Source organism: Misgurnus anguillicaudatus, chromosome 5, assembly GCF_027580225.2.
Source record: "Misgurnus anguillicaudatus chromosome 5, ASM2758022v2, whole genome shotgun sequence".
In the NCBI taxonomy this organism is placed as follows: Eukaryota; Metazoa; Chordata; class Actinopteri; order Cypriniformes; family Cobitidae; genus Misgurnus; species Misgurnus anguillicaudatus.
This window is the reverse complement of record NC_073341.2, coordinates 40923501-40948747: the sequence shown is the minus strand read 5'-3', so window position 1 is coordinate 40948747 and position 25247 is coordinate 40923501. Positions and strand designations below refer to the sequence as shown.

Below are 25247 nucleotides of genomic sequence, written 5' to 3'. Positions count from 1 at the left end.
TGTCTGTCTGTCAATACAGTCTGTTTGTCTGTCTATACTGTGTGTTTATTCTGTCTGTCTGTCTATACTGTTGGTTTGTCTATACAGTCTGTTTGTCTGTCTATACTGTCTGTCTATACTGTCTGTCTGTCTATACTGTCTGTCTGTCTATACTGTCTGTCTGTCTATACAGTCTGTCTGTCTGTCTATACTGTCTGTCTGCATACTGTCTGTCTGTCTAAGGTCTGTTTGTCTGTCTATATGCTCTGTCTGTCTATACTGTCTGTCTATATATTGTCTGTCTGTATATTGTCTGTCTACCTATACAGTCTTACTGTTTATACTGTCTGTCTATAATGTCTGTCTGTCTATACGGTCTGTTTGTCTGTCTATACTGTCTGTCTGCCTATACAGTCTTTCTGTCTATAATGTCTGTCTGTCTGTCTGTACAGTCTTTCTGTCTATAATGTCTGTCTGTCTGTCTGTACAGTCTGTGTGTCTGTTGTGTTTTGTTGAATATTATGTTGATGTTTTCAGAGCAGATGAGCTGCTGTCTGGTCGTAATGGTAAAGTCTGTGATGCTGTTGGGTTGTAATAGTAAAGTCTGCGATATTTCTCTCGTAAGTTTAATCTGCAAGGTTCTTCTGCAGGCTGTTGTTGTTTCTCTTTCACAGTTTAATGTTATAAGCTAAAGCTCTTATATTGGCATTTGTTAACAGCACCCACAGGAAGCAATAACTGCAGTGTAGGGCTTATGTGCGGGCCTGTTTTACTGCTGCCGATATAGAGACGACTTTCTTATTATGCCCCGCGTGACTAATGTTGACGATTGGTTTTTATGTGCGCCCCTTGTTTTTATATTCCTCCGGTTTCTGGGTCTTCGCGAGGGCCGCGAGAGGCTGATATGAAGAAGAAATTGCTGAGATATTTCATGAGCTCAGATTTCACAGCGACTCGTCTCTCTGCACCGCATGGTGATTTTACAAGCTTTAAACAGGTGTAAGCGTGAACCGCAGCTAAGCACTAAAACAACCAGGCCTTCCGTGAAATAAGGAGCCGATTTCTCAGCGTGCCCTGGATTTCTCTGCCGGTTGTCATGCGATTGCGATCGGACGGCTAGTTGACGGCTGGTTGTGACAGTCTGAGCGGGTGTTTAATGGTTAGAAACCCTGCTGTGCGCTGTGAGACCAGAGAACTGGAGTGACAATACCTGCTGACGTTGAGAGAGTCTCGGAGCGTTTCACACTCGGCCCGGGATTGTAACCCCGTCACGGGGAAGAATAGAAAGCCGATTCTTCCTGAGATGTGCCTGACAGGCCGCGCGGGATCGGCCCGGGATCTCACGCGTCTAATTCTTTAGTTTTTGGTGAAGGTGCAGTTTTTATTCATGAAATATTTAAAAAGTTTCTTCCAACATTGTTCTCGCAAAGCTGCTTAAAACTTTCAAACTCTCACTATTAGCTGAAGAAATCCAGCGTTCCCAGAATCTGTGCATACACTTATGGTCACCATGTGTCTTTCATAGCATTATTATAAAAATGACACAATCACAAAAATGTGTTTGTTTGATATGATACAACATATTGAGAGATGTTGTCATCTAAACGAGGACTAAGTATCTCATAATAAGCATACAGTATATCATAGATGAGATCATATCTGATAAATGCATCTGATGTCAGTCTGATTTTAGTGGATGTATGATGTCAAGTTCACACAGGTGTAGATCATCATATTAACTATAACCATTATCTACTAACATTTTACAACTATACCAAACAAGCAACTTTATTTTTATAGCTTATTTTCAAACAACAGACGTTGCTTTGGGCATGTTTGTCAATCCGTTTGTCTAAAAATTGCTTTACCACAATGATGACATTAAAACCAACAAACAACATTGCAAATATAATTTTTTTAGTATTTACTTTTTATTATTAATAAAAATGAAATCTCATTCTTTTGGTGAAATGTTGTGCTGATGATTTTTGTAGTTGTGTCTCTTCTCAGTTTGTCTTTCATCTTTACAGATTTACTCTATTATACTGTTCAAATGCTTCAGCGTTTTCAATAAAAATTAAGCATGAAATATTGATTTGAAGAAAATTAAATCTTGATTATTAACCTTTGTTCAGCTATCAAGTTTCTTTTATGATTTTGTAAATATAGTTTATTTAAAGTTGCTTTCTACATGTACATATAATCATTTTGTCGTGTGCTTATTATTTATCATTTAAATGATGCATTAAAGGATTACTCTACTCTCATAAAAAAATCCTGATATTCGTTCAGTCGAGTTTTTGGGAAAAACATTCCAGGATTTGGATATTTGGATAATTCGGATATTTTCATGTGGCGGTAGATTTGGGACATTTATAATGTCTACTGTACTCACACAGTGATATAACGTTAGCTATGCTGGCTACCTACAAACAAGGACAGTTAGGGTCAATTACGTGCTAACATAACAGCTGACTTATAATTACAATGACAACAAAGCAGGTTTTAACCGACAGAATCCAAAGTTAAATATTCATTGCAAAATTAGATTGCGTCCATTTGTACCCCTCCGGGCTTTTTAGGCTTTTAAAGAGTCTCTGGAGTAGGACGAGGGAAGGTTGATGACATAGGTGTAGATATCAGGATACTGCAGGGCAGAAATGTTATCAATACATGTTAAAAGCACCCCGGGGTATTATAATGATCCGTTATGTTTTATCTATTAAGTTTTGCTATGTACATTTCTATATCCTTTGAATTAAATTGCGTAGTAAAATCTTTTGCCCTGAAACTTATTTTCATATTGGCTGTCCTTGCCTGCTAAAAAGGCGATGTAAACAGAATGGGTCCTGTGACGTCTGTGATAACCTAATCACTATATAGCTGTTTAACTTATAGTTAACATTAAACTGCTTTCTGTGTGACCTAGGGACATTAACAGAAAGAGAAAGTTGTTTAAAAATGTATACATTTTGACAAACATGTGTTTAGAGAGTAAACATGGTGTGTTTTGAATTCATACACATATATTCCTGAAAGTGTGAATTATTAAGTACATTACTGTTGAAGTGATGTTCTTGAGTTGTTGATGATGTTCTGTTCTTCAGTCTGAATGAAGTGTGAAATCTACTAACACATGTCTCATCTGTCTGACCGTCACTCTGTAGAGCATCATTTATAAAGAGGTGACTTACAGTAATCAGACTGAAAGTGATGGGTTTGAGGATTAAAGTTCTGGATGGTTCAGATCTAAAGACGGCTGGTGTGAGATCTTAATTATCTGCCCAGCAGTTTGACACATGACAGTAAATGTGTGTGAGAGACTAAAGCTCATCTTCACATTCATCATCATTAACTCATTCAACAACACTCTCAGATCATCTCTATACGCTCATGTTAGAAATAACTGACACACAAGCACACACATGCGCACACACACTCACTGTCACAGTCTGTTTAATTAAAGGCGGGGTGCACAAGCTCTGAAAGCCAATGTTGACATTTGAAATCACCTAAACAAACACGCCCCATCCCAATAGAATCTAGACCTTCTTTTGATAGACCCACCCACACATACGCAACCCAGGCAACGATGTTGTTTAGTAGACACGCCCCTGTGTTTAGGTACTCAACCAGACTCCCTTTTCCAAAGCATTTCTCAAAAATTGTGCACCCCGCCTTTAAGTCAATATTTTACTGTAATGTAAAGCAAGCTGACATACTGACAGGTTCTGTGTCATGTAAACACATTTACAGTTTTTTAAGCGTGGCTGGAAAACACTTTCATGTGCTCAGCAGTCACTGATACTTTTAACAACATTGCTTACTGAGATATGTGTCCCTTCTTCATAGATATTTTAAAAGATCTTTAAAGAGTTTTAGAGTAAAATATTTGATGTGAAGCAACTTATATAGAAAATGCTACCAGATGATTTTATTTGTGAAAACTCTAGTTTCTCTGTCTATTGTAACTGAATTGTTGTATCTCTGAGGATTATGGGTGTAGTTCTTGATTACTTTCAGGGGATGGTCAACTCAGTACTAAACTCGATGGAAAAGCTAACCAAGCCAAAGTGAGGTGAGCTGACCCGACCCAACCTAAACTAAACCGTGAAGTACTATGCAATGGAAAAGCGCCATTAGTGTCATCCAATCGACCAAAACGCATCTTAATATCAGGTGTAAACAGGCATTAAAATCAATATGTTGATGAAGTCTAACAAACATCACAGTTATTGAACTCTTTCCCAGAGAAAACGCTTCCCTGCCAAAGACATATTTCCGCTATTATCCACTAGGTGGCGCTCTTACAAAACTTATAAAACACTGAAGCATCCACTGATCTAAAAACAGTAAAAACTCTATGTTTGTTTGGATCATCGCTCTGAATCTGATCTCTAACAAAAGTCTTTTACAAAAATGCTATTATATTATTACTTTTTTATAAACCTGCCCATATTTGAGAAGTGATAAAAAGAGAACAGTTAAAGGACAAACTTTTTTGCAGAGGATCTGTTCTTTCATTTGATATATTGTATGTTTATATATTTAAAGAAGAACATTTTCTGGAAAGCATTAAACTTTTATGAAAATTATAAAAAAGCTGGCACTGGCTGGGAAGTTTTTTTTAATGCTGGCACGGAAAGAGTTAAAGTATTAAGACTCTTTTGTTGATCAGGTTTAACATAACTTTGACAGTTCATGTTCTTAATAGTTTATTATTATCCAGTTAACATTTACTGTCAGTGCTCGAGGCTGTGCTGTATAATAAATACAGACTTAAACACTTTAAATGTGATTATATTTAATACAGCTTCATTAAATAATTTCTTTTTCTAAATTCTGTTTCTTTCTCATGAACACATCAGCGTGATGTCCGGTTTAAAGGTGAAATACTGTACACATATAAAAGCTCATATTAGAGTCTCTTTGCTCACTGAATCCATCACCAAACTGCCGAATCTAAATCCGTCCTCACCGCAAGCGGCGTCCCGCGCGCCGTGACACTGAGCACGCTCAGAATGATGATGCCATGCAGAGGAAGTGATGTTCCTAACCAATTAAAGTTTAGTTGGGGTCCACCTGGTCCCACTGTCAGCAGCCACAGTCTGTGAGATGAGCCCACAGCGGCCCAATGTGACAGGACTGAAATTACATCAGGTCTTTTGAGGAAACATGAGAAGATGTTAGAGAGTCTGGAGAGCTTTATTAACCCTCTCTATATGACTCCTCATCTGTTACACACACACACGTCATAGCACGTCAGCATTTCAGTACAAATCATGATAAACATCCAGTAAATTCAGATGATAGACTGCTGTCGAGTAGATGAGTTTATAGTAACAATGTTTTTCGCTCATTTTATACTTCAGTATGGGTGTGTGTATCTCAAAGATGCTTTTCTTTAACTGTGTGTGTCCTCACTTGTAACTCATACTGATATTGGCGAGTGTAATTGGTTATCATAGTTGGACATTTGTTGTTTTATGAGTCATCCTTTTAAGTTAATGAAGTGTTGAAGAAGTCTTGCTGTTCTTACATGCTGCTTAAATTCCTTAACGTATTCACGTTGTGATGTAGAAATGCATTGAGTAAATTATGATGGTCCAGCTGATGACTTTCTTTTGGTAAAAAAAGTTTTTTTTAGATTATTAAAAGGTATAAAAGAAATTATTTTTTTTGACCGAATGGTTCTTTGAGGAGCCAAAAATGGTTCTTTGATGGCATCACTATGAACAACCGTTCAAGCATCTTCATTTTAAAGAGTGTTTATTTGCATGTTTCAGTAAGTTTTTCTCCTACCGCTTGATTTCCTCTTCAGTTCAGCTGTTTTCTTCACATTTACTCTTTCAGTATGTTTTGTGGATCTGTGATAGTAAAATTATGTTTGTGATTGAACACAACCTCAAACACTCCAACACACATCAGGTTTGTGCATGTTCAGTTTGCATATGTGCACTAAACACTACACATATCTACTTCTCTGAGTATGTAATAATGCCTGTATTGGAACAAACTTTAACATTACTGAATAAAATATGACCTGAAGTGTACGGCTGAAGCTGGTTGTTTTTTCACCATCTCTCATTGGGCAGGCATGTCAAAGCACGATGTTTGACAAATCTTCATTTCCGTCGGGCTGTTTTTCTTTAGGTCTGCTCATGGCATCTTTGGCAGTGTAACTGTGAGCTGGCGGGTGTAAATGTTTATACAGCGTATGCACAGAACACAAGAGACTGGAAAGATCTGGAATATAACGGTTTGTGTCTGAGATGATGTTCAGCAGTCTGCTGTGAGAGAGACATGATGCTAATACTGGAATATTACGAGCGTTCTTTCACCTCTGTTTTCATTCAGGTCCTGTGAGGCGTCATGTGATTTATTGGAGCTGGTAGCGATACGTCAGTGTGATCTAGAGACGTTTCTTCTGCAAGGTCACAGACAGTCGACCTCTTTGCTAAGTTTAGTGTTAATCACAGCAGAATTACATCAAACCTTCAGACTGCAGAAGTGATGAAATTCATATTTCTCTTGTGGAAAGAAACAAAGCATGCTCGTTTCTTTTAGATGTTAAAGGGCACCTATTATGCCCATTTTTGCAAGATGCGATATAAGTCTCAGGTGTGCACAGAATGTGTCTGTGAAGTTTTAGCTCAAAATACCCCACAGATCATTTATTATAGCATATCCAAAATGACCCTGTTTGGGCGGGAGCTAAGAAGCACTGTTTTGTGTTTGTACCTTTAAATGCAAATGAGCTACAGATCCTCACTCCCTTATCAACAGACAGTGACTTTATCTGTTAAACACGATTGTATTTTTAGCCACATTAGCGCTACAGCGTGTTAACAAAAACATTTAGAAAAGCTTTTGAGTCAAATTAACCAGTCAGTCAGCGGCTGTGGGCGGGGCTTTATCAGTGTGACCTCACATTGATAATAGAATCAAAGCAGCATGTCTAATGAGATTGCTTTGGTTTAATGGAGATAAAAAATATTATATTAATTTAAAGGTGTATATCACCTTTTCACCAACCCCCCACTCAAAAAGGGCTGCACCAGTTAAAGGGTTAATGAAGTAAATCTGCTCAATGTTGCTTTAATATCAAACTCCAACTAATTGATGACCTTCATTTAAATGATCTCTATTACTCTGTGTTATATGTTGTAGTTAGTTGTTGTTGTTGTTGCTGCATATAAATGTGATGATATAAATGTATTTAAAGCTCTGCTGTATTCAGGTACTGTTGTTCAGATAACAGAAATATTTTTGATGTCCACAGTAATTAATAGAAAATCATTTGAGATTGTTTGGATGTGCACTGAATGAAGGTAAAGGAAACTTCTCATCACAAGTGTTTTCACTTCACATTCAATCATTTAACACCGTCAGACATGGCGTGAAAATATTTACTTGAGCAGAAGTCATTGAAGATTTTGTGGTTTGTGTAATGGTGTGTTAAACCTTCACGTTTCTGATTGATGTGTTAAGGGGGATTTAGCCGCCTCTTGTTTGGCCTGCCAGGAATCTAAAACCTCACCAGATTTTTGCAGAGATCCATAACCTCTCATCGCTTCATTTGTGCCACTCTTACCTAAATGACTAATGAACTGTAAACAGAGTCCAGTGTAAACATACAGTACTGAATAACAACAACCAGATTCACAAAGAGATCTTGACTCATTTATCTGGGATTCTGTAAACATCTTCATTCTTGTAGTTTGTTGATGTTTACACACAGAGGGTTTGTGTGATGTTTTTGTGTTACAGTAGTTACTAAGTCACAAAACATGTTTGCTATTAGAAGTCAGACTGTAATTTTCAGTTTTTTCTGTTCTGGTTTTGGAAGTCTTTGTGATCTGATGCTCTGATTTGTTTATCTTTAAATAATAAATAGTTATTGTTTTAAGCTGCTGCTATAAATACTGAAGTTTTTTTTAAATAAAGCTAGAAAAAGTTGAGAAGTTGATCTTCAGTCTCTTTATCCAGGTTTAAAAATCTTGTCTGCTTTATAACATACACTTTATACCTTACAAATGAATCCAGGCCTGCTGTAGTTTTAATGTTATTCCACATAAACGTTTTCTTTTGTTTTACATTATTTTATACAAATATACATATATAATAAATGTTCATTGGTGAAGTGAAATGGATTGTTAAAACATCATAAGAAGATCTGTGGGCTTTAAGTTTTCTAGCAGATCTTCTCTGATGGTTGATATCAGCTGGTGTTTAAGGAGAAGTTCAGGTCTGTAGGAGTTAAACTCATCGATCACTGTCAGTTCTGTCCTGTTTACCTTTACTCTTCATCTCTACTGCTATGAGTCCTAACTGATGACTTTAACTGACTCTGGGTCTGTTTGTCTGAACATGAACACATCACACACACACCAGCAGCAGTATTTGCTTGTGTTGTATTTTAAGTTGAGTATCTTAGAGCAGATTTGCTCATTTGAGATTTGAAGAGATTTGATTCCTCACAGACTGCAGCTCTGCTGATAAAAACACAAATGAAATATAAATATGAGTGAAGACTGATTGATTTAATGTATTATTGCAGACATGACCTCATGCACTGTGTGTGTCAGTAAATACAAGAAATATTTAATATTATACTTTAAAAAGGCTGGGTCAGATTTTTTTTGATGTTTTGTTCAGACATTTGATTTGCTTTCATTAAAACACATGAATGAATTGATCTAGAGTTGATTCTTGAGTCAGAATGTTGCTGATGTTTGGTGAAGGTCTGAAGGAGATGTTGGACTGAATCAGCAGCACTTATAAAACTCACATCATCTCATCATTGTTAAAGGAATTAATGCAATTACTCTTCTCAAGAAATCCATCAATCAGTGAAATGATTTAAACATATTGGCCAAACTCTGCATTTACTGAACACTGATCTGTGTTTAGTGTGCAGGTGTAAGTGTTGTGTTGTTTAAGGTTGATGGGTGGTTGTTTTAATATAGCTCATATGTAATGATGATGATGAGGATCATTTAAACACTGACTAGTCTCTCTTTACTGTCAGTAATATGGTTGCTTTACTAGCAAACATCATCATCTGTTTATATCTGATTGTCACACAATAATCACATTAATCACACACACACACACACAAGGGGGCAGACTTGATCTCTCTCTCTCTCTCTCTCTCTCTCTCTCTCTCTCTCTCTCTCTCTCTCTCTCTCTCTCTCTCTCTCTCTCTCATTGTTTTTCTCTCATTGTGTCTCTTACTCCTCTTTTTTTTAAGCGGTGTAACTAAATTTATTTTGTTATTTATTTATATTTTAACCCTCAAATGTTTTTGATTAAAAGGGTTTTAAAAAGTCAAAGAAATTTCTCTCAATCTCAGTGTCATGTGAAGCAGATCTTGGACTCCATTAGTGTAATGAGTTTTAAATTTATGGTAAAGGTGCAGCAGTATTGTAATGGGCCATCAGGATGGGCAGAGTAAATCAATGACTGTTTCCTGTAGAGCTTTTAGCACAGAACACCACCACTGTTCTCAGATCAGATCACACGCACACTCTTTAGGACTGTATTTACAATCATGTGTGTATGTGATCTGTGATCGCGTAAGTGTGTGTGCATGCGTGTGTGTCTGTGTTTGTGTGTGTGCGTAAGTATGTGTGCGTAAGTATGTGTGCATGCATGCCTGCGTGTGTGTGTGTGTGTGTGTGTGTGTGTGTGTGTGTGTGTGTGTGTGTGTGTGTGTGTACTGTACATGCTTTCAGTGTGCTTTAAGATGTGTGTAGCTGTTTTTTTAGTTTTGTTGATTAATTGAGTTAAGATGAATTGGTTACTCAGTTTAGCTTTGAGACAGCAGTGTAAGTACATTTAACACACACACACACACACACACACACACACACATGCACGCATGCACTTCTAGTTTCTTTGACTTCTGCCAATGATGGTCAGAGATTTAGTATAAAATAATATTCTTGAGGCGATGAGAAGAAATATAAAATCATAGAACCAATGAGAGAAAGATCTGAGAGCATCATGTCTGTGTGTTTTTAACAAACAGCAAACAGTCTGAAGTTGATGTCTCAGATCTTCTGTCATCTTTAAGCTTCTGTAGTGTTGCACATTAAAATTATTGTGTGGATTCAGAAAAAAAGGTGAAAGTGGTGTAAATGCTGACTAAGAGAATATTTCCTAAGAGGATGAAGTGACTGTAATCATTATTCTCATATGCAGTAATATAAATATTGTTGTATTATATTCAGCTTTAATTATTAAGATCAGGTACAGAGAGAGAGAGAGAGAGAGACTCCAGCGTTTGCTTTGAACCCATCACACATCAGCATGATTTAAAGTCATTGAGTCTTCTGATCACCTGCAGGTGCTTCTATTGAGAGTTTAACCTGCTTCCTGTTTAATTCATCTCCATCTCAGCTCCTCTTCACATTATTCCCAAAGTCCTTTAGTCACACTAAATCCTCTTCAGATCTGTCATTTAACAGACACTTCCTGCCTGTGATCATCTGACGTTCAGACAAACTCCTGCTGAAATGGACTAAAAGTAGGAAGAAACCTAATGGACCTGATTGAGAACCCCGCTGTGTGTGTGAGATCCAGATTTAAGCTTTTATCTGCTGTATTTACCCACCGCTGGGCGAGAGCTCACCCGTTTACTCTGCTCTTATTACACATGACTGAAACATTTCTCTGTCTTTGTGTGTTTGTGTGACAGTAAAGTGATAAGTCGTCAGAAGTGTAACAGGGTGATTTGTAAATGATCCTCATTCATTGTGTTTAATGTGTTGGGTTGTAATAGCGCTTCATTAACACGCTAAGATGAAAATAACTGAGATCATTGTTGGTTCATGTCATTGATATTTAGAGATAACATTCATCTGCTGTGTGCGTGCGTGTGTAAAAACACATAGCATTTAAAATTTCTGAAAGTTTTTTATACACTGACATATAGAAAATCCCAGAGCTCCAGACATGAATTAAAAGCCACAAAAAAGTCATTTTGATTTCATGGGACCTGTGGGGAATCTGCTGAATATGAATGAGTTTCTCCTCATGGTCCGTCTTTAGAGGTTTATAGATGTGTATCAGAGCGTGTCTGTCTCTCCGGCTCTGACCCGGGCCGCAGGGGTCAGACGCTGATCTCCAGATCTCTGAATGAGGACAATGGACCACCAGATCTCAGGCTGGCCTGAAACATCAGAGATATCAAACTAACACTTACTGTAGATGATGATAATGCTATGATTTTCATACATTTATAAGGCTGCTTTGAAACAATGAACTATTGTGAAAAGCGCTATATAAATAAAATTGAATCTGTCACGGTGTAGTTTATGTTTCTATGATCTCTTCTGGATTTCTTCAGTGTGACCTCATGACCTGAGGTTTAAAGAGGTGTTGTTCCCAGCTGTAGGCTCTGTTGATCACACCACACATAGCTTCCTCTTGTGTCTTTACGCTCTTTTGTGTTAAATGTGTGCGTTGTTGCGTGTCGGCCGAGGGTCCGGGTAAACACATCTGTAGAGCGCGGGGGTCAGAATGGATCATTTCAGAACCGTTTCTCTTCTGGAAGCCTGTGGTGATCTCCTCATACTTTACAAATAATGTGTGTGCGTGATTTTTCTGATGGTGAACAGTAGATCTGTTTACATGGACACCAAAATGAAATCATTCTGATTGATAAGTATCATAGCATTTACATGAACTATGAATAATGTGATTGGTTTGATGTGTGTGTTTTATGGCACAAGCTTCAAATCAGATTTGATTACTTGACATGCGCACATTGCACAAATATAGAGTTTCACGCTGTTTTAAGATGCACATACAAGCCATCCTCCTCCAATCACTGTGTGTCTATTTCAGGTCATAATTAATAAACAACAAGCACACAAAACACTCATTCACGTGTGCCCAAAAAGCATATTTGACTTTAAAACACAGTTTGTCCTATAATAACTTTAATTTTACTCTTTTAAAGCTCAGAGTCACAAATAAAATTAAATGATGACTTTAACCCACAGTTTAAGAAAATGAACATTTAAATCATCTGTGGCCTTGTCAGCTCACTTCTTCTTCCATCTTTGATGAGCGTGTCGTTTTTATATAGATTTTTCAGATGTGTTGTACTGACTCTTGAGTATTTATTCATTATTAATGTAGACAGAAAGAATGAGTTCTTAAAAACAAGGCTTAATATGTGAGAGACAGACAAAGAAACAGACAGACAGACCAATGCTATCTCATGAGAGTTCGTACATATTTTACAAGTGGACTAATTCGTATGAATTCACCTGACTACATTTGTAAGATTTGGTACGATTTGCCTTGACCCCTATTGCATTGGGGTCAGGGGTGGGGTTAGGGGGTCGTTTTTTAATGAGAATCATACGATTTTGCACGAGTGACTTTGTATGAATTGATACAAATTAGCCAACTTGTAAAATATGTATGATTTCTTGTGAGATTAGGCTGGACAGACAGACAGAAACGCAGACAGACAGACAAACAGCACAGACAGAGAGACAAACATGCAGATAGACAGACAGAGATCAGGACAGACAGACATACACAGGCAGACATACACAGACAGAGATACATGCAGATATACATGCAGATAGACAGACAGACAGACAGAGAGACATGCAGACTAGGGTGACCAGACATCCCGAAAAATTCGGGACAGTCCCGAAATCTAAGCTGCTGTCCCGAATCCCGAATCCTGCTCTAATTGTCCCGAAAATCATACTGAAGCTAAATCTTAATCCGAATCCCGCTTTAATTTCCCCGAAAATTATACTAAAGCAAAATCTTGAGTAGTAGTTGTCTGATAAAACATGAGCGAGGAGGTTAAGTCATCCTGCAGCCCATTGGCTGCAGCCAGTCGCCGCCGGCTGCTCATTGGCTGCAGCATCTTGTTTTTATACTGTAGGCTCTCATTGTGCTGGCAGCAGTTAAAACCTCCGCGAAATATGCTGACGTTGTATTGTTTCTATTAATTTATCTAATTCATCTATATGCACAAAGACAATATGACCTTTTTGTTTTATATAGTTGATTAAGAGAGCGAAAGTTGCAGCAACCGCGAGGACAGTTGAAAGTGCAGGCAGTGACAGTCAGTCGCGTGAAGGAGTCAGATTGGTCGAGGGCACGCAAGGCACTTTGTTAAAAAAAATACTTTTATACGTATTATATAAATTTTTTACACATATGTACTTATATTAATAAAAATAGGATTAGTTCAGTAACTTCAGTTTGAAATTCCTTATTTTTATTATAAAATAAAGAAAACTATTATTGTATGAACTATTATTGTATAAAGTATAAAATACTATACGTATTATATACATTTATTTATATGCATATGTACTTATATTAATATGATTGATTCAGTTTGAAATTCATTATCTTTTATTATTAAATAAAATTAATAAATAAAACTATTATTGGATGACCCCCCCCCCCGTCCCGAATTTCAGCCAATCTCATCTGGTCACCCTAATGCAGACAGACAGACAAACAGAGATCAGCACACACAGAGAGACATACATGCAGATAGGCAGACAGACAGACAGACATGCAGATAGACAGACAGACAGACATGTAGATAGACAGACAGAGATCAGGACAGACAGACAGACATGCAGATAGACAGACAGGCAGACAGACAGACAGAGATACATGCAGATAGATAGACAGACAGACAGAGATCAGGACAGACAGACAGACAGACAGACAGACAGATAGACAGACAGGCAGACAGACAGACAGAGATACATGCAGATAGATAGACAGGCATACAGAGATACATGCAGATAGGCAGACAGACAGACAGACATGCAGATAGACAGACAGACAGACATGTAGATAGACAGACAGAGATCAGGACAGACAGACAGACAGACAGACATGCAGATAGACAGACAGGCAGACAGACAGACAGAGATACATGCAGATAGATAGACAGGCATACAGAGAGACATGCAGATAGACAGACAGACAGACAGAGATCAGGACAGACAGACAGACAGACAGAGAGACATGCAGACAGACAGACAGACAGACAGACAGACATGTAGATAGACAGACAGACAGAGATCAGGACAGACAGACAGAGACCAGGACAGACAGACATGCAGACAGACAGACAGGCAGGCAGACAGACAGACAGACAGACATGCAGATAGATAGATAGACAGACCGAGATCAGACAGACAGACAGACAGACAGACAGACAGAGATCAGACAGACAGACAGAGATTAGAACAGACAGACAGACAGACAGAGATCAGACAGACAGACAGAGATTAGGACAGACAGACACAAGCAGACAGACAGACAGACCGAGATCAGACAGACAGACAGACAGACAGACAGACAGACAGAGATCAGACAGACAGACAGAGATTAGGACAGACAGACATACATGCAGATAGACAGATAGGGAGGCAGACAGACAGACAGACAGACAGACAGACAGACAGACAGACAGACAGACAGACAGAGATTAGGACAGACAGACAGACAGACAGACAGACAGACAGACACAAGCAGACAGACAGACAGACACAAGCAGACAGACAGACAGACCGAGATCAGACAGACAGACAGACAGACAGACAGACAGACAGACAGGTATGTTTGTACAGCAGCTTTGATAGATTTAAAGTGTTTGTATGTGAAGTTTTATTTTGCTCTGTTAGTTATCTGATATAAACTCACTCATCGGCTGCTGTATTATAATTGTTGCTATCTTAAATATTTGTTTGTTTCCTTGTATATTTGTAGAGCTGTTGTTCATATTTTAATTGAATTGATCTGTTATTTCTGTAGTGTGTTTATGTCAAATCTCTTGATGTTTTCTAATGCTCTCAGCTCTGTGTCAGGAGATTGTCTCACTTCAGTCTCTGTGTGTTTTTAACACCACACTGTTTCTGTTCAGTATATTTATCATCTCATCTCATCTCGTGTTATTACAGACCTGACAGCGGTCACTGATGGCTGTGAAAACACTCGTCTGATCTGTCAACAGTTTGTTTGTTTACTGATCTGTTTCTGTAAGGTTTGAGGTTAAAGGTCTGATGTTACATCAGTGATTCAATAGGATGTTATGATAGGAAACACCTAAAGAAATTCTGAGATTCAGCCCAACATTCAACACATCACAGTGGGGATCTCAGACAGACTGCTGGGTCAAGAAGAGTCTCATATTCTTTCATTTCATTTGTTCTGCTTTTCTATAAGTCAGTGTCACGTGACTGATTGTTTTAAAGGACAGCCAGTGTGAGCCTATAGTTGTCTGTTAAAGGTTCAGTTGTGTTATTATGAGTCAGGGGTGAAGAACACAGACACAGACTCCTGTGGAGTAAATGAGTCCGCGTGTGAGTCTGTGTAATTGCGTGCATGCATGCGGGTGTGTGTGTGTGTGTGTGTGTGTGCATGCGTACGTGCGTGCATGTGTGTGTGTGTGTGTGTCTGGGTCTGTGTTCATGTGTGTGTGTGTGTGTATATTTGTGTGCATGTGTATGTGCAGTGAATGGTTTGGCTGTAGATTATTTTGAAATGAACAGAGGATCAGTTCAGTTCAGTGATATTTGTTGCTCTTATTGATGCTTTAAGTGCAATGATGAATCCCTCTGTTGGTTTTAACTAAAGTTATCTGTTTAGTTCGCAGGAGGACAGTAACGTGATTAAGTCAGATCAGACCTCATGTTAACCTCACGTAACACTGAAGACCAATGTTATCTTCACTTTAAGACCCAACTATTACACACACTGCTTTCATTAACTTGAAAGAAATACAAACCTGTAATTCAAAAAGCATTCTTGTATATGAATTTTAGTCAAAGTGGTTTTTATTGACAAATGATCTTAGTCCAAATGTATTTCTGTTTCTGATACACTTCACATCTTCTGGCAACAGGACCTTTAGTTTGAGATTTTCCAAAAGTCAGACCCACAAAAACACAAAAAGCTGCCTGTGAAGTGCCAGACCCTGAAGGAGATGACGATGATGATGATGATGATGATGATGGTGGAAGAGGTTTACACTGAATGTTCTCCAGACTCTGGAATGCTTCAGTGTTTGAAAAAGAATAAAATGAGTGTCTGTAAACACACACAATCTCTCTTCATGATGACAAGATAATGATTACCAGAAAAGCACAAACACAGACACACACAGAGAGAGAGAGAGAGCAGATCCAGTATGTGTCCATGTGTCAAGACTGTGACGTGGTGTACTCACAACTCAACACACACACTTAGAATGATTCATGTTATTGTGATATTGTGTATTTCTTCTCTTTATGTGTTTTGTGTTTAATGTGTTGGTAATATTGTAAACTAAACACAAGTATGCAGAATAGAGAGAGAATTGTGAAGTGTGTTTGTGTCTTTTCTGACTCCGTCTGCAGTGTGTGGTGTTTAATGCTGACGTGAGATCAGTCCAGAAGTTCATCTGTCAATGAGTAACTCATTTCTCTAGAATAAGAATGAATTAGATATGAATCAGTAGCCATGTTTCCATCACACTGTTTTTGTGCATTTTGAATTTTGATGGAAACACCAAATTTGAATAAAATCCCATCATTTGCAGAAAAGTTTTTACGCTCGCTTGAGGTGTGGTTTCTTGCAAAAAATGGGAGATGGAAACGCTTTTGCAGGATGAATTCTGACATAGTGAACATTAAAGCCACGTGACTGATGGTCTAGCTGTATCAGCTGATGTTGTCTTTATCATATATGGGCCTCAATGTCGTCGCAGTGCCTTTGCTGTTAGTGCCCGCATTAAAAACTCTGCATTCCTTCTTCTGTCCACAGCATTCAGTTTGGCAATTACAAGCAGCACTGCTAGTTAATTTATAACTTGTTTAATCGTAACTAAATGCAGTCCTGTGAAAATCTGCTATGAGCTTTAAGATTTTGTTAAAATGTTTTGTCTTTATATTTACCACAGTAAGTGTCTCTTTCACACAGATTTGCTCTTGTTTTGGGAGCCATGTGTTGTCTGTGTCTATTGCCAGTCTGTATTTAGTGAAGATTCATCTCTGCTTTACTTCTCTAACAGTCCCGAGATATTCTGTATTTTTTGTTTAGAGGTCGATAACATTCTAGTTTTCTCTGTCTCTCTTCAGCTTTGATTGCCATTGGTCAGTACAGCAGCACTATAGAGACGGTGGACGCTGGCTGGTGTAAGGAGATCACGGATCAAGGTGCCACTCAGATCGCCAGCAGCAGTAAATCTCTACGTTACTTGGGTCTGATGAGGTGTGATAAGGTGAACACAGACATTATAAACCAGTGATTAGAAATATCATCACCTAACTCATTCTCATCAGACAGCATAGATTCACATAGATTGCTCTTAGAAGACCTTTATTAACCCTTTATTAACCTCCTGGAGCTGTGTGGATTATTTCTGTAAAGGATAGATGCACTTTTTTGGCCTTCAAAGTCAGAAGTTGTTTCCTGATCCCTGTAGCAGGGAGGTTTTCTAAAATAACTTTGATATTTTTTATTTACAATGAACACAATCATAAAAAAAACGGTCAGTAGACTGTCAGCAGTGGCTGTCAAACAAAAAAAAACATAAAATTTAAGTAACTTTTTTTAATTCTAAAAGAACATGTCTTAAAAGTCCAAAATATTTATAATTCTTTTTCCAACACCAATCATTTTACAGATCTTTCCTCTAAAAGTTCTGACGCCAAATATTGTTATTTTATGGATTTTCCCCTGATTACCGTATTTTCCGGACTACAAACAGCACTGGAGTATAAGCATCATTCAAAAATATGTCATTAAGATGAAATAATATAATACTATAAGTCGCAGTGGAGTATACGTCACGTTTATTTAGAAAATTATTTCACAACATCCAAGCCGAAGCACAGACATTTAATGCTTGAACAACATAATTCTGTGAATCACTTTTACCTGTGAGCTTTATTTAACGGCTTTTTGATGACATTTTATATGGTTTATATGGTGAAAATGATGATGGTTTCATTAGTTAGGCTCTTATGTCTCGCTTTTGGAGCGTCTTTGAAGCTGCACTAAAACTGTAAAATGTCAACTAAAGTCCACTATATGGAGAAAAATCCTGATGTTTTCCTCAAAAAACTTCCTTTCTTCTCGACTGAACAAAGAAAGACATCTTGAATGACATGGGGGAAGTAAATTATATCAGATTTTTTGTGAAAGTGGAGTAATCCTTTAAATTCTTAGTCTGAACTTTTAATATAACAAATTACACATTTAGAGAGATTTTGATAGTAAAATGTACTTTTCTATGTAATTTAAGAAAACAGAAAATACTGTATAAATAATATAGTACTTTTCTGTATAAAAACATAGATTTTCTGCATTTTATAATTAATAACATAATACTTACAGGTGCCATAGAATAAAAAAGCTGTAATTATGTAGACGTAGATGAATAATAAGAGTTGTGTACATTATAATGACGTATCATGAGCCTCAAACACGATTGTTTTCTCCTTCTTATGTAAACCTTGTGCATGCAGAAGAGCGCTGGAAAACAAATCAATCTCAACATAACACCAACTGTGACGTTACAGTCCAGATGTATGCCCACAACATTAAATTACACATTAAATTAATTATAAAGTTGTTAAAATGTTTACTAATGTGAGCTACTGGCATGAGCCTCAGAGCAGAGCCAATCAGAGCAGAGCTCAACATTATTATTCATGACCCCTCCAAATAAGGCAATAATAGATAATTTCATTTAAACTAAGGACAAATCCTAGGGCTGTAAATGGACATAGAAACATTTCTGGATAATGAATGTTTTAATTATAATTTTAAATAACAGTAAAGCACTGTAAACATTTTAGAGTAATTGGTCGTAAAAACGGGATCTTTTTTAGCAGTGTTTGTCTGAGAACAGATAATCATGGAGGATGGCTTGAGAATGAGTAAATCATGAGGTCATTTTCATGATTCGCTGGAGTTTGCCTTTAATTTGCACCTTTTAAGTGAATTACCCGCAGATATTTTCATTCCCATCGGCACTTTTTGGAATTGCTCACTCATGCTAATTTGCCGGGTTTAGAAAATCTGCTCCTTTATCTGAATACCGTCGACAGATTCATTAAAGCTGAAGTGTCTCTTGTTTCAGATTCTCACTGAAGCTCAGTAATCAAGTTAATGATGATTTGATTGTTTATGATGAATAAATCTATTAACATGACATCTAAACACAGTTGAGTGATATTGAAGTGAAGTGAGTGTTTGTAATCCAGGCGCTAAAGTCTCATAATCTGATGATGAGATGAGGAGCATTAAAGTTTGATTTCACTCATTCATCTCAATCATCATGATCTTATGCTGCGTGCACACCAAACACATTGTGTTTCTCACTCTAGATTACTTGTGGGATTTAACTTTGTGTCATGCTTATTTTTTTAAACTTTCGTGAAGATCCGTTTAACACAAATAGCATGTGTTTTCGCGGCTATCGTGCCGCCCAGTTTGCGTCATTTTCATTGCCCTGCAAAAGTTTGTGTGTATTCGCATCTTTGCATTGACTTTGTATGTGATCTACTTGTGTAAATCGTTGAATTTGCGTTTGAGAACATTTTTAGCATCCAGAAATCTTAACAATTAAATGTACTTGATGTTTATCTCTTGATGCAGTATATCATGTTTTATACGGTTCATTGCATTAACATGATCTAAGGTTTCACTATGTAAAATAAATATTGACTTAGTGAGATTACGCTGTGTCTCTAATGAAAGCACGTCATTGTAGTTCACAAATGAAATTTCTACTTACAATCTCATTCTGAAAGCTGTCACAGATGAAATCTGAACCCTAGAAGAAAACCTGCATTGTTAATATTTCAGTCGATTATAATGCTTGTAAATTCTCTTTCATGTTCTGAGTTTCCATATCAAACACGTATGCTAAAGTTTTAGTTTGGGCGAAATGTTAATTTGGTTAAATCGGTGATGTGAAGTCACACGTCACAAATCTCCATCCGACCCTCGGGCCAAATGAGAGAAAAGACTGAAAGAAAGGATTGATCTCCCAGCGGCCCAGATCATCAGATCAATTCATTAGACTCCAGAAGCGACTCTGATGCTTTCATGTCAAACCATCAAGTGAGAAAGAATGAGAGATGCTCTTTTCTTTTATCAATGTGAAATATGCTGACTTTAACAAACCCTTGTTATGTAGAAACTCTCTGTTCCCTTTTAAATATAAAAACAATGAAAGGATTAAAATGTAAGATTATTATTGAGTCTCTTGGACATAAATGAGGAGAGTTTACCAGACTTTAGAAGACATGACGAGCTGCTTCACCTGTAGTCATGGTTTTAAAAAGTGCAAATATTGCTTTTATTTTGTAATGTTTTAAATGCTACCCCAAAGATTTATTGTATATGATGACTTTGTACCTTTGGATAATGTGAGATGAGAACCATAGTAATATTTTTAACACTCACAACGCTGTCCCACACATTCACACGTTTGTAAATTCTTTATCCCCTGTTTGTTACAAATATGAAGGCTTTTTTCTACGCAAACCTTTTCTTTTTGCGTATTTGTAAATTATTCTTATAAAAACTTACAGGTTTCAACACTAAACAAAATATTAGTATTAATTAATATTAGAACAAAATACAACCAACAGAAAATTTAGAACTGAATCAAAATGTAAAATAAATGTAAACTAAAAATCTTCAAAACAACAGAAAGTGCTTCTGGATCAGTGTTGTTTACATCTTGCAAAATGGTCTATATGAAGGTTAAAACTAAATATATTTACAATTCAAAAATATGTGAAATTTAGCATTACTTTCAACAAAATGTATTTAGCATATATTTTAAATCTATTTATCTAAATTTTATTTTTGTGCATGTTGTTGAAAATGCCTTCAAAGCGTCCTTTTGTCTGTGCTCTCGCATGGACTCAGAATTGGTGAAGATTTAAACATGGTCCAGTGTCTCAGGACTTAGTTTTACAACAGAATAAGCAAGAGTAAATAATGGCAGCATTTCATCAGTTTCTATAAACCCGTTAGGTTTTCTCACAGAAGTTTCAGCTGATTTGAGTTCAGTGTTTACAGGTCACATGACAGAAACAGTAAATCTGTGAGATAAACACGTCTAAATTATAACATCTCACAGCGTTTGGTCTCAAAACAGAGAAGTTTTACCGCAGTAACAGTTTGCCTTGAGGAGAGAACATCTCATCTCATCATTGATAAATCTCAGTGGAGGTTTAGGGAAAGATTTGATTCCCATGAGTGTGAAAGCAAAGAAACATCTGAGGAAAGATATGAAGAGAAAGAGAGAAACATTAGAACAGTAAATGAGATGATGTTCATATAAGAGAACAGTAGATGTCTCTGTAGAGGAGCACAAACTAACACTTTTTGGCTTTGTATCTCAGCTACAAATGAACACTTAAAGTTTGTTTGTGAGACCTACCGTTATCTTACAATACACCAAAAGTGACAGGAGTGCAAACGTTACCCCATACTGTAGGTGGGCTTCATTGTACCAAACAGAGGGTTTGTTTTAACACCTGCTTTAGTTTAAACACAAATAATTCAATCAAATTCTGTCTATATACTAAAGGTGGATATTGTTTCTATATCTGCCTATAATAGATAGATATCCACACATTCATCCTTCCATCATCCTTCAAATAAACATCCTTGTGTTGTACAGCAATGCATAGAAATAGATTTAAGACAAAAAATCCTAATAGTGAGTTATTTCCCCTGATATTGTATTAACAGTTATCATTTTGATGAATAATATTTACATTGTTTTCATTTCATTATCATTGTATGCCTGAGACTGTGTGACAACTAACCCCGCTGTGTAAAAATGTTTTCAATCCCAGCTATCAGTTACTAGGAGTTGCTGACATGTTTCAAAATGTTTGAGATTAAAGATTCAAATAATATAAGGTTGAATTTGGTGACTTACACACACAACTCAGAAAATAAACCTAAGATGAAGAAATTTACTTTACTGACTCTAAAACACTCTTTGTTTTTAATTTCTTAATTAACATACATTAAAACTTTTCACAAATTCACAGTAAGAGAAAAAGACTAAAAGCTCAGATTGCTTGACCCTGTAGAAATATATAAAGTAGTCATGTTACAATTAACCCCGCGTTAGTTTGTGCCCCACCTACCCCTACTGTATATAGATCAAAATCTGATGTGAACAGAGACTTCACACTATAGCTGTAGATGTACTGTACTGTTAGGACTGTATGATAAATCACACGTGATTGTCATGTACATCTCAGTAAAACAGGTTCCTGATTAGTAAAGCAATCGCAGATGAATCGCGTGCCATTATGAATGCGATATTTCCCTATTGTCAGTGAACTACGGCTCTGTGTAGTAAATGGCGCTACGGCTCTGTTAATCGTGCAGTTATGTACTGTATTTGTATTTCCACTGTATGTTTACAGTTTCAGCTTTGACTCACACAGTTTAAAACCTTTCAGCAGAAATATCGACTGCTGTTTTTATTTCATTCATGAGAGTATTTATACAGTAACTGATGAATGTGTGTTTGTTTTCTTTTTGATTTACTGCAGATATTTTGTGTTTTTCCATAAAATACACATTTATAATGTCTGCTGGAGCACTGATGTTTATATAAACCTTCATTCTTACCCACAATACCTCTGTGACTCAAAACAAACTCTTATCTACTGTTTTTTTTTTCACTTAGACCACACAAGTTCAGTTCAAAGGGCACTTATTATGCAAAATCCACTTTTACAAGGTGTTTGGACATAAATGTGTGCTGGCAGTGTGTGAAATGAAAAAACATCCATCCACTCCTTCTTTTAAATCTCCATTAAACTCAAACAGTCTTATTAGACCTGCCGTTTTGATTCTCTTAGCAATGTGATGTCACACTGATAAAGCCCTGCCCACAGCCACTGACTTGCAGTTTTATATTATTATAGTTTCTGCCTTCAGTGAATTGAACTTGTCTGCTATTTTTTTGTGCATTTTTTGCAAAATCACAGCTATTTTAACACATCAAAGCATCTCTTTTGGTATAAGGGAGCGAAGAGAAAAAGCTCATTTGCATTTAAGGGTACACACACAACACTTTGTTTTGGCTCCCACCCAAATAGGGTCATTTTGGACATGATATAATAAATGATCTGTGGGTTATTTTGAGTTGAGACTTCACAGACACATTCTGGACACACCTTTGACTTTTATTACATCTTGTAAAAATGGGCATAATAGGTGCCCTTTAAATGCACAATTTACACCCACTGTTGATCAATGTGTTAATTCCAAAAGATCTAATGAAAATGAGTGTATGTGTGTTTATGTGCGTGTTTGTGTGTTGCAGGTGAACGAGGAGACAGTGGAGAGATTGGTGCTGCAGTATCCACACATTGTGTTCAGTACAGTGATGCAGGACTGCAAGAGAACGCTGGAACGAGCCTATCAGATGGGCTGGAACCCCAACACATCCACCACATCCTAACACACACACACACACACACACACACGTGTCGTATGACGATGTGCTGTTTATTTTGCCTTCCTTTCTAAAACATCATTATGCAGCAGTAATATTATTAGATGTGAACGTGAAGCGTCTGCTGGTTGGTTATTCTGACTCAAAGGAGATCTTTTAGCTACTGCATCGTTTCACCACAAAATCCAAAGAAGAACTTTGAACCACTAAGAATTTTTGTATTATATATCATTTTCATGACAATTCATTTTTTTCTAAATTCTCTTTACTGTAAAGCCAAAACAATCATCTCGTAACTCCACATTTTCAAACGTGAGCAGTTTTTTACTCTCATAAAGTTACTGTACTGAACTAGCATGAGCTGAATAAACTCTTTATTTGAAATCATTTATCCTAATGAGATTATATTGGTTGTCTTCATTGTCATGGCAGTAAAATAATAATGCAGAAAGTCTTTAGTATGAGAAGTGTCAGATTTCTTCTTTCTATTGATTTTGTGGTAAAATTTGATCTGGACTCACACGATTTACACTTTCAATTTGTTTCTAGTTTGCATTCAGTTTGATGTGTTTCTCTCTCTCTCTCAGTACTGAATACTGAATAAAGACTGAAATGACAGTAGTTTAAATCGTACCTTCAGTCAGGAGGAAGTGATGGGACATTAAGATCCTCCAGCATGTTGTGTTTTCGTGTGTTAGACTCTGAATATGTTGGTGTTTGTCATTGACAGACTATTTCAACAGACACATTCACACTGATCAGATGCTAGATTTGAGTTTGTGTATACTGTATGTGATCTAGATATCTAACTATGGAAAGCACTGTTGTAGGACAGGAGCGTAGCGTGTAACACCTTCACTCATCGTTTGGTTTGGTTTGAAGATGTTGATGTTTACTCTTGTGAAACTGTAACTAGTGATTTGGAGTTTGTTTGTTTGTTTGTTTGTTTTGGATGTAAAATGATGTAGGTTGTTATTTTGTTTTCCTTTATTTTTCTTCTATACTGTACACCGTATGGAAGTTTGCATAACCTATGAATATTTGATGAATCCAGGCTGTGATGTATTCGCCTGAGAGACTCTATATGAACTAGAGAGGTTAGTTAACTCGCTCATCTACCCGTCTGCTGTTACATCGCTTGCCTGTAGTATTTCCTCATTTAAACTACCAGGGTATTTTTATATGGTATGAAATAGCTGAAGCCTGTAGCAGTCACACATGTGAACGGTCAGCGTATCTTTTACTGTACCTGGGCATTTGAGTCAATAAAAAACCCAATTGTACTACACAGAGTCCTGGTGTCATTACTGTATGTGTGTTCATATAATCATCTTCTCTCAGAGGGAATCATTCGTCTGTAATGGATTTGATGAAGTGAATCATGAGAAGATTTAAGGGTTGAGACTCAATCACAATCAGAGTTGAAGGTCAAACTATAAGAAGATATTTCACTTTACTTTCAGACTTTTCTCTCCTCAATCTCATCTGTGATGATTTGATTTTCATTTTAAGATACAATAGTTTTAAGATCTTTTGCAAAGTGACATTATATAACAATAAAACATCTTTAATGCAAAAACAAATTGTAAAGTTTTTGTGCATTACAGTGACATGTTTGCTTAAGTGTCACCATTTTGAAACAATAAACTTAAATGTTTGGATTGTTTAGTAGCATTAGATTTGCGTGTCTTTATGACGTTAAGTATGACATAACAGTCATTTTCTTTTCTCAAAAAGTCAAAGTGATCTGAAATCACCTTCTTTTAGATTT

At 36.9% G+C, this 25247-nt stretch overlaps 1 protein-coding gene across 3 annotated transcripts in view; it reads left to right on the top strand.

Annotated features, from left to right (window-relative positions):
- fbxl17 (F-box and leucine-rich repeat protein 17) overlaps positions 1–24759 on the top strand; it is a 153500-nt gene extending 128741 nt beyond the window's left edge. For all 3 annotated transcript variants that reach the window (XM_055168941.2, XM_055168940.2, XM_055168944.2), the window contains 2 exons: positions 17103–17245; positions 23345–24759. In XM_055168941.2, the coding sequence (XP_055024916.1) occupies positions 17103–17245; positions 23345–23482 (281 nt within the window). In that variant the 3' untranslated portion in view covers positions 23483–24759. The remainder of the gene's footprint in view (positions 1–17102; positions 17246–23344) is intronic.
- The last annotated feature ends 488 nt before the right edge of the window (positions 24760–25247 follow it).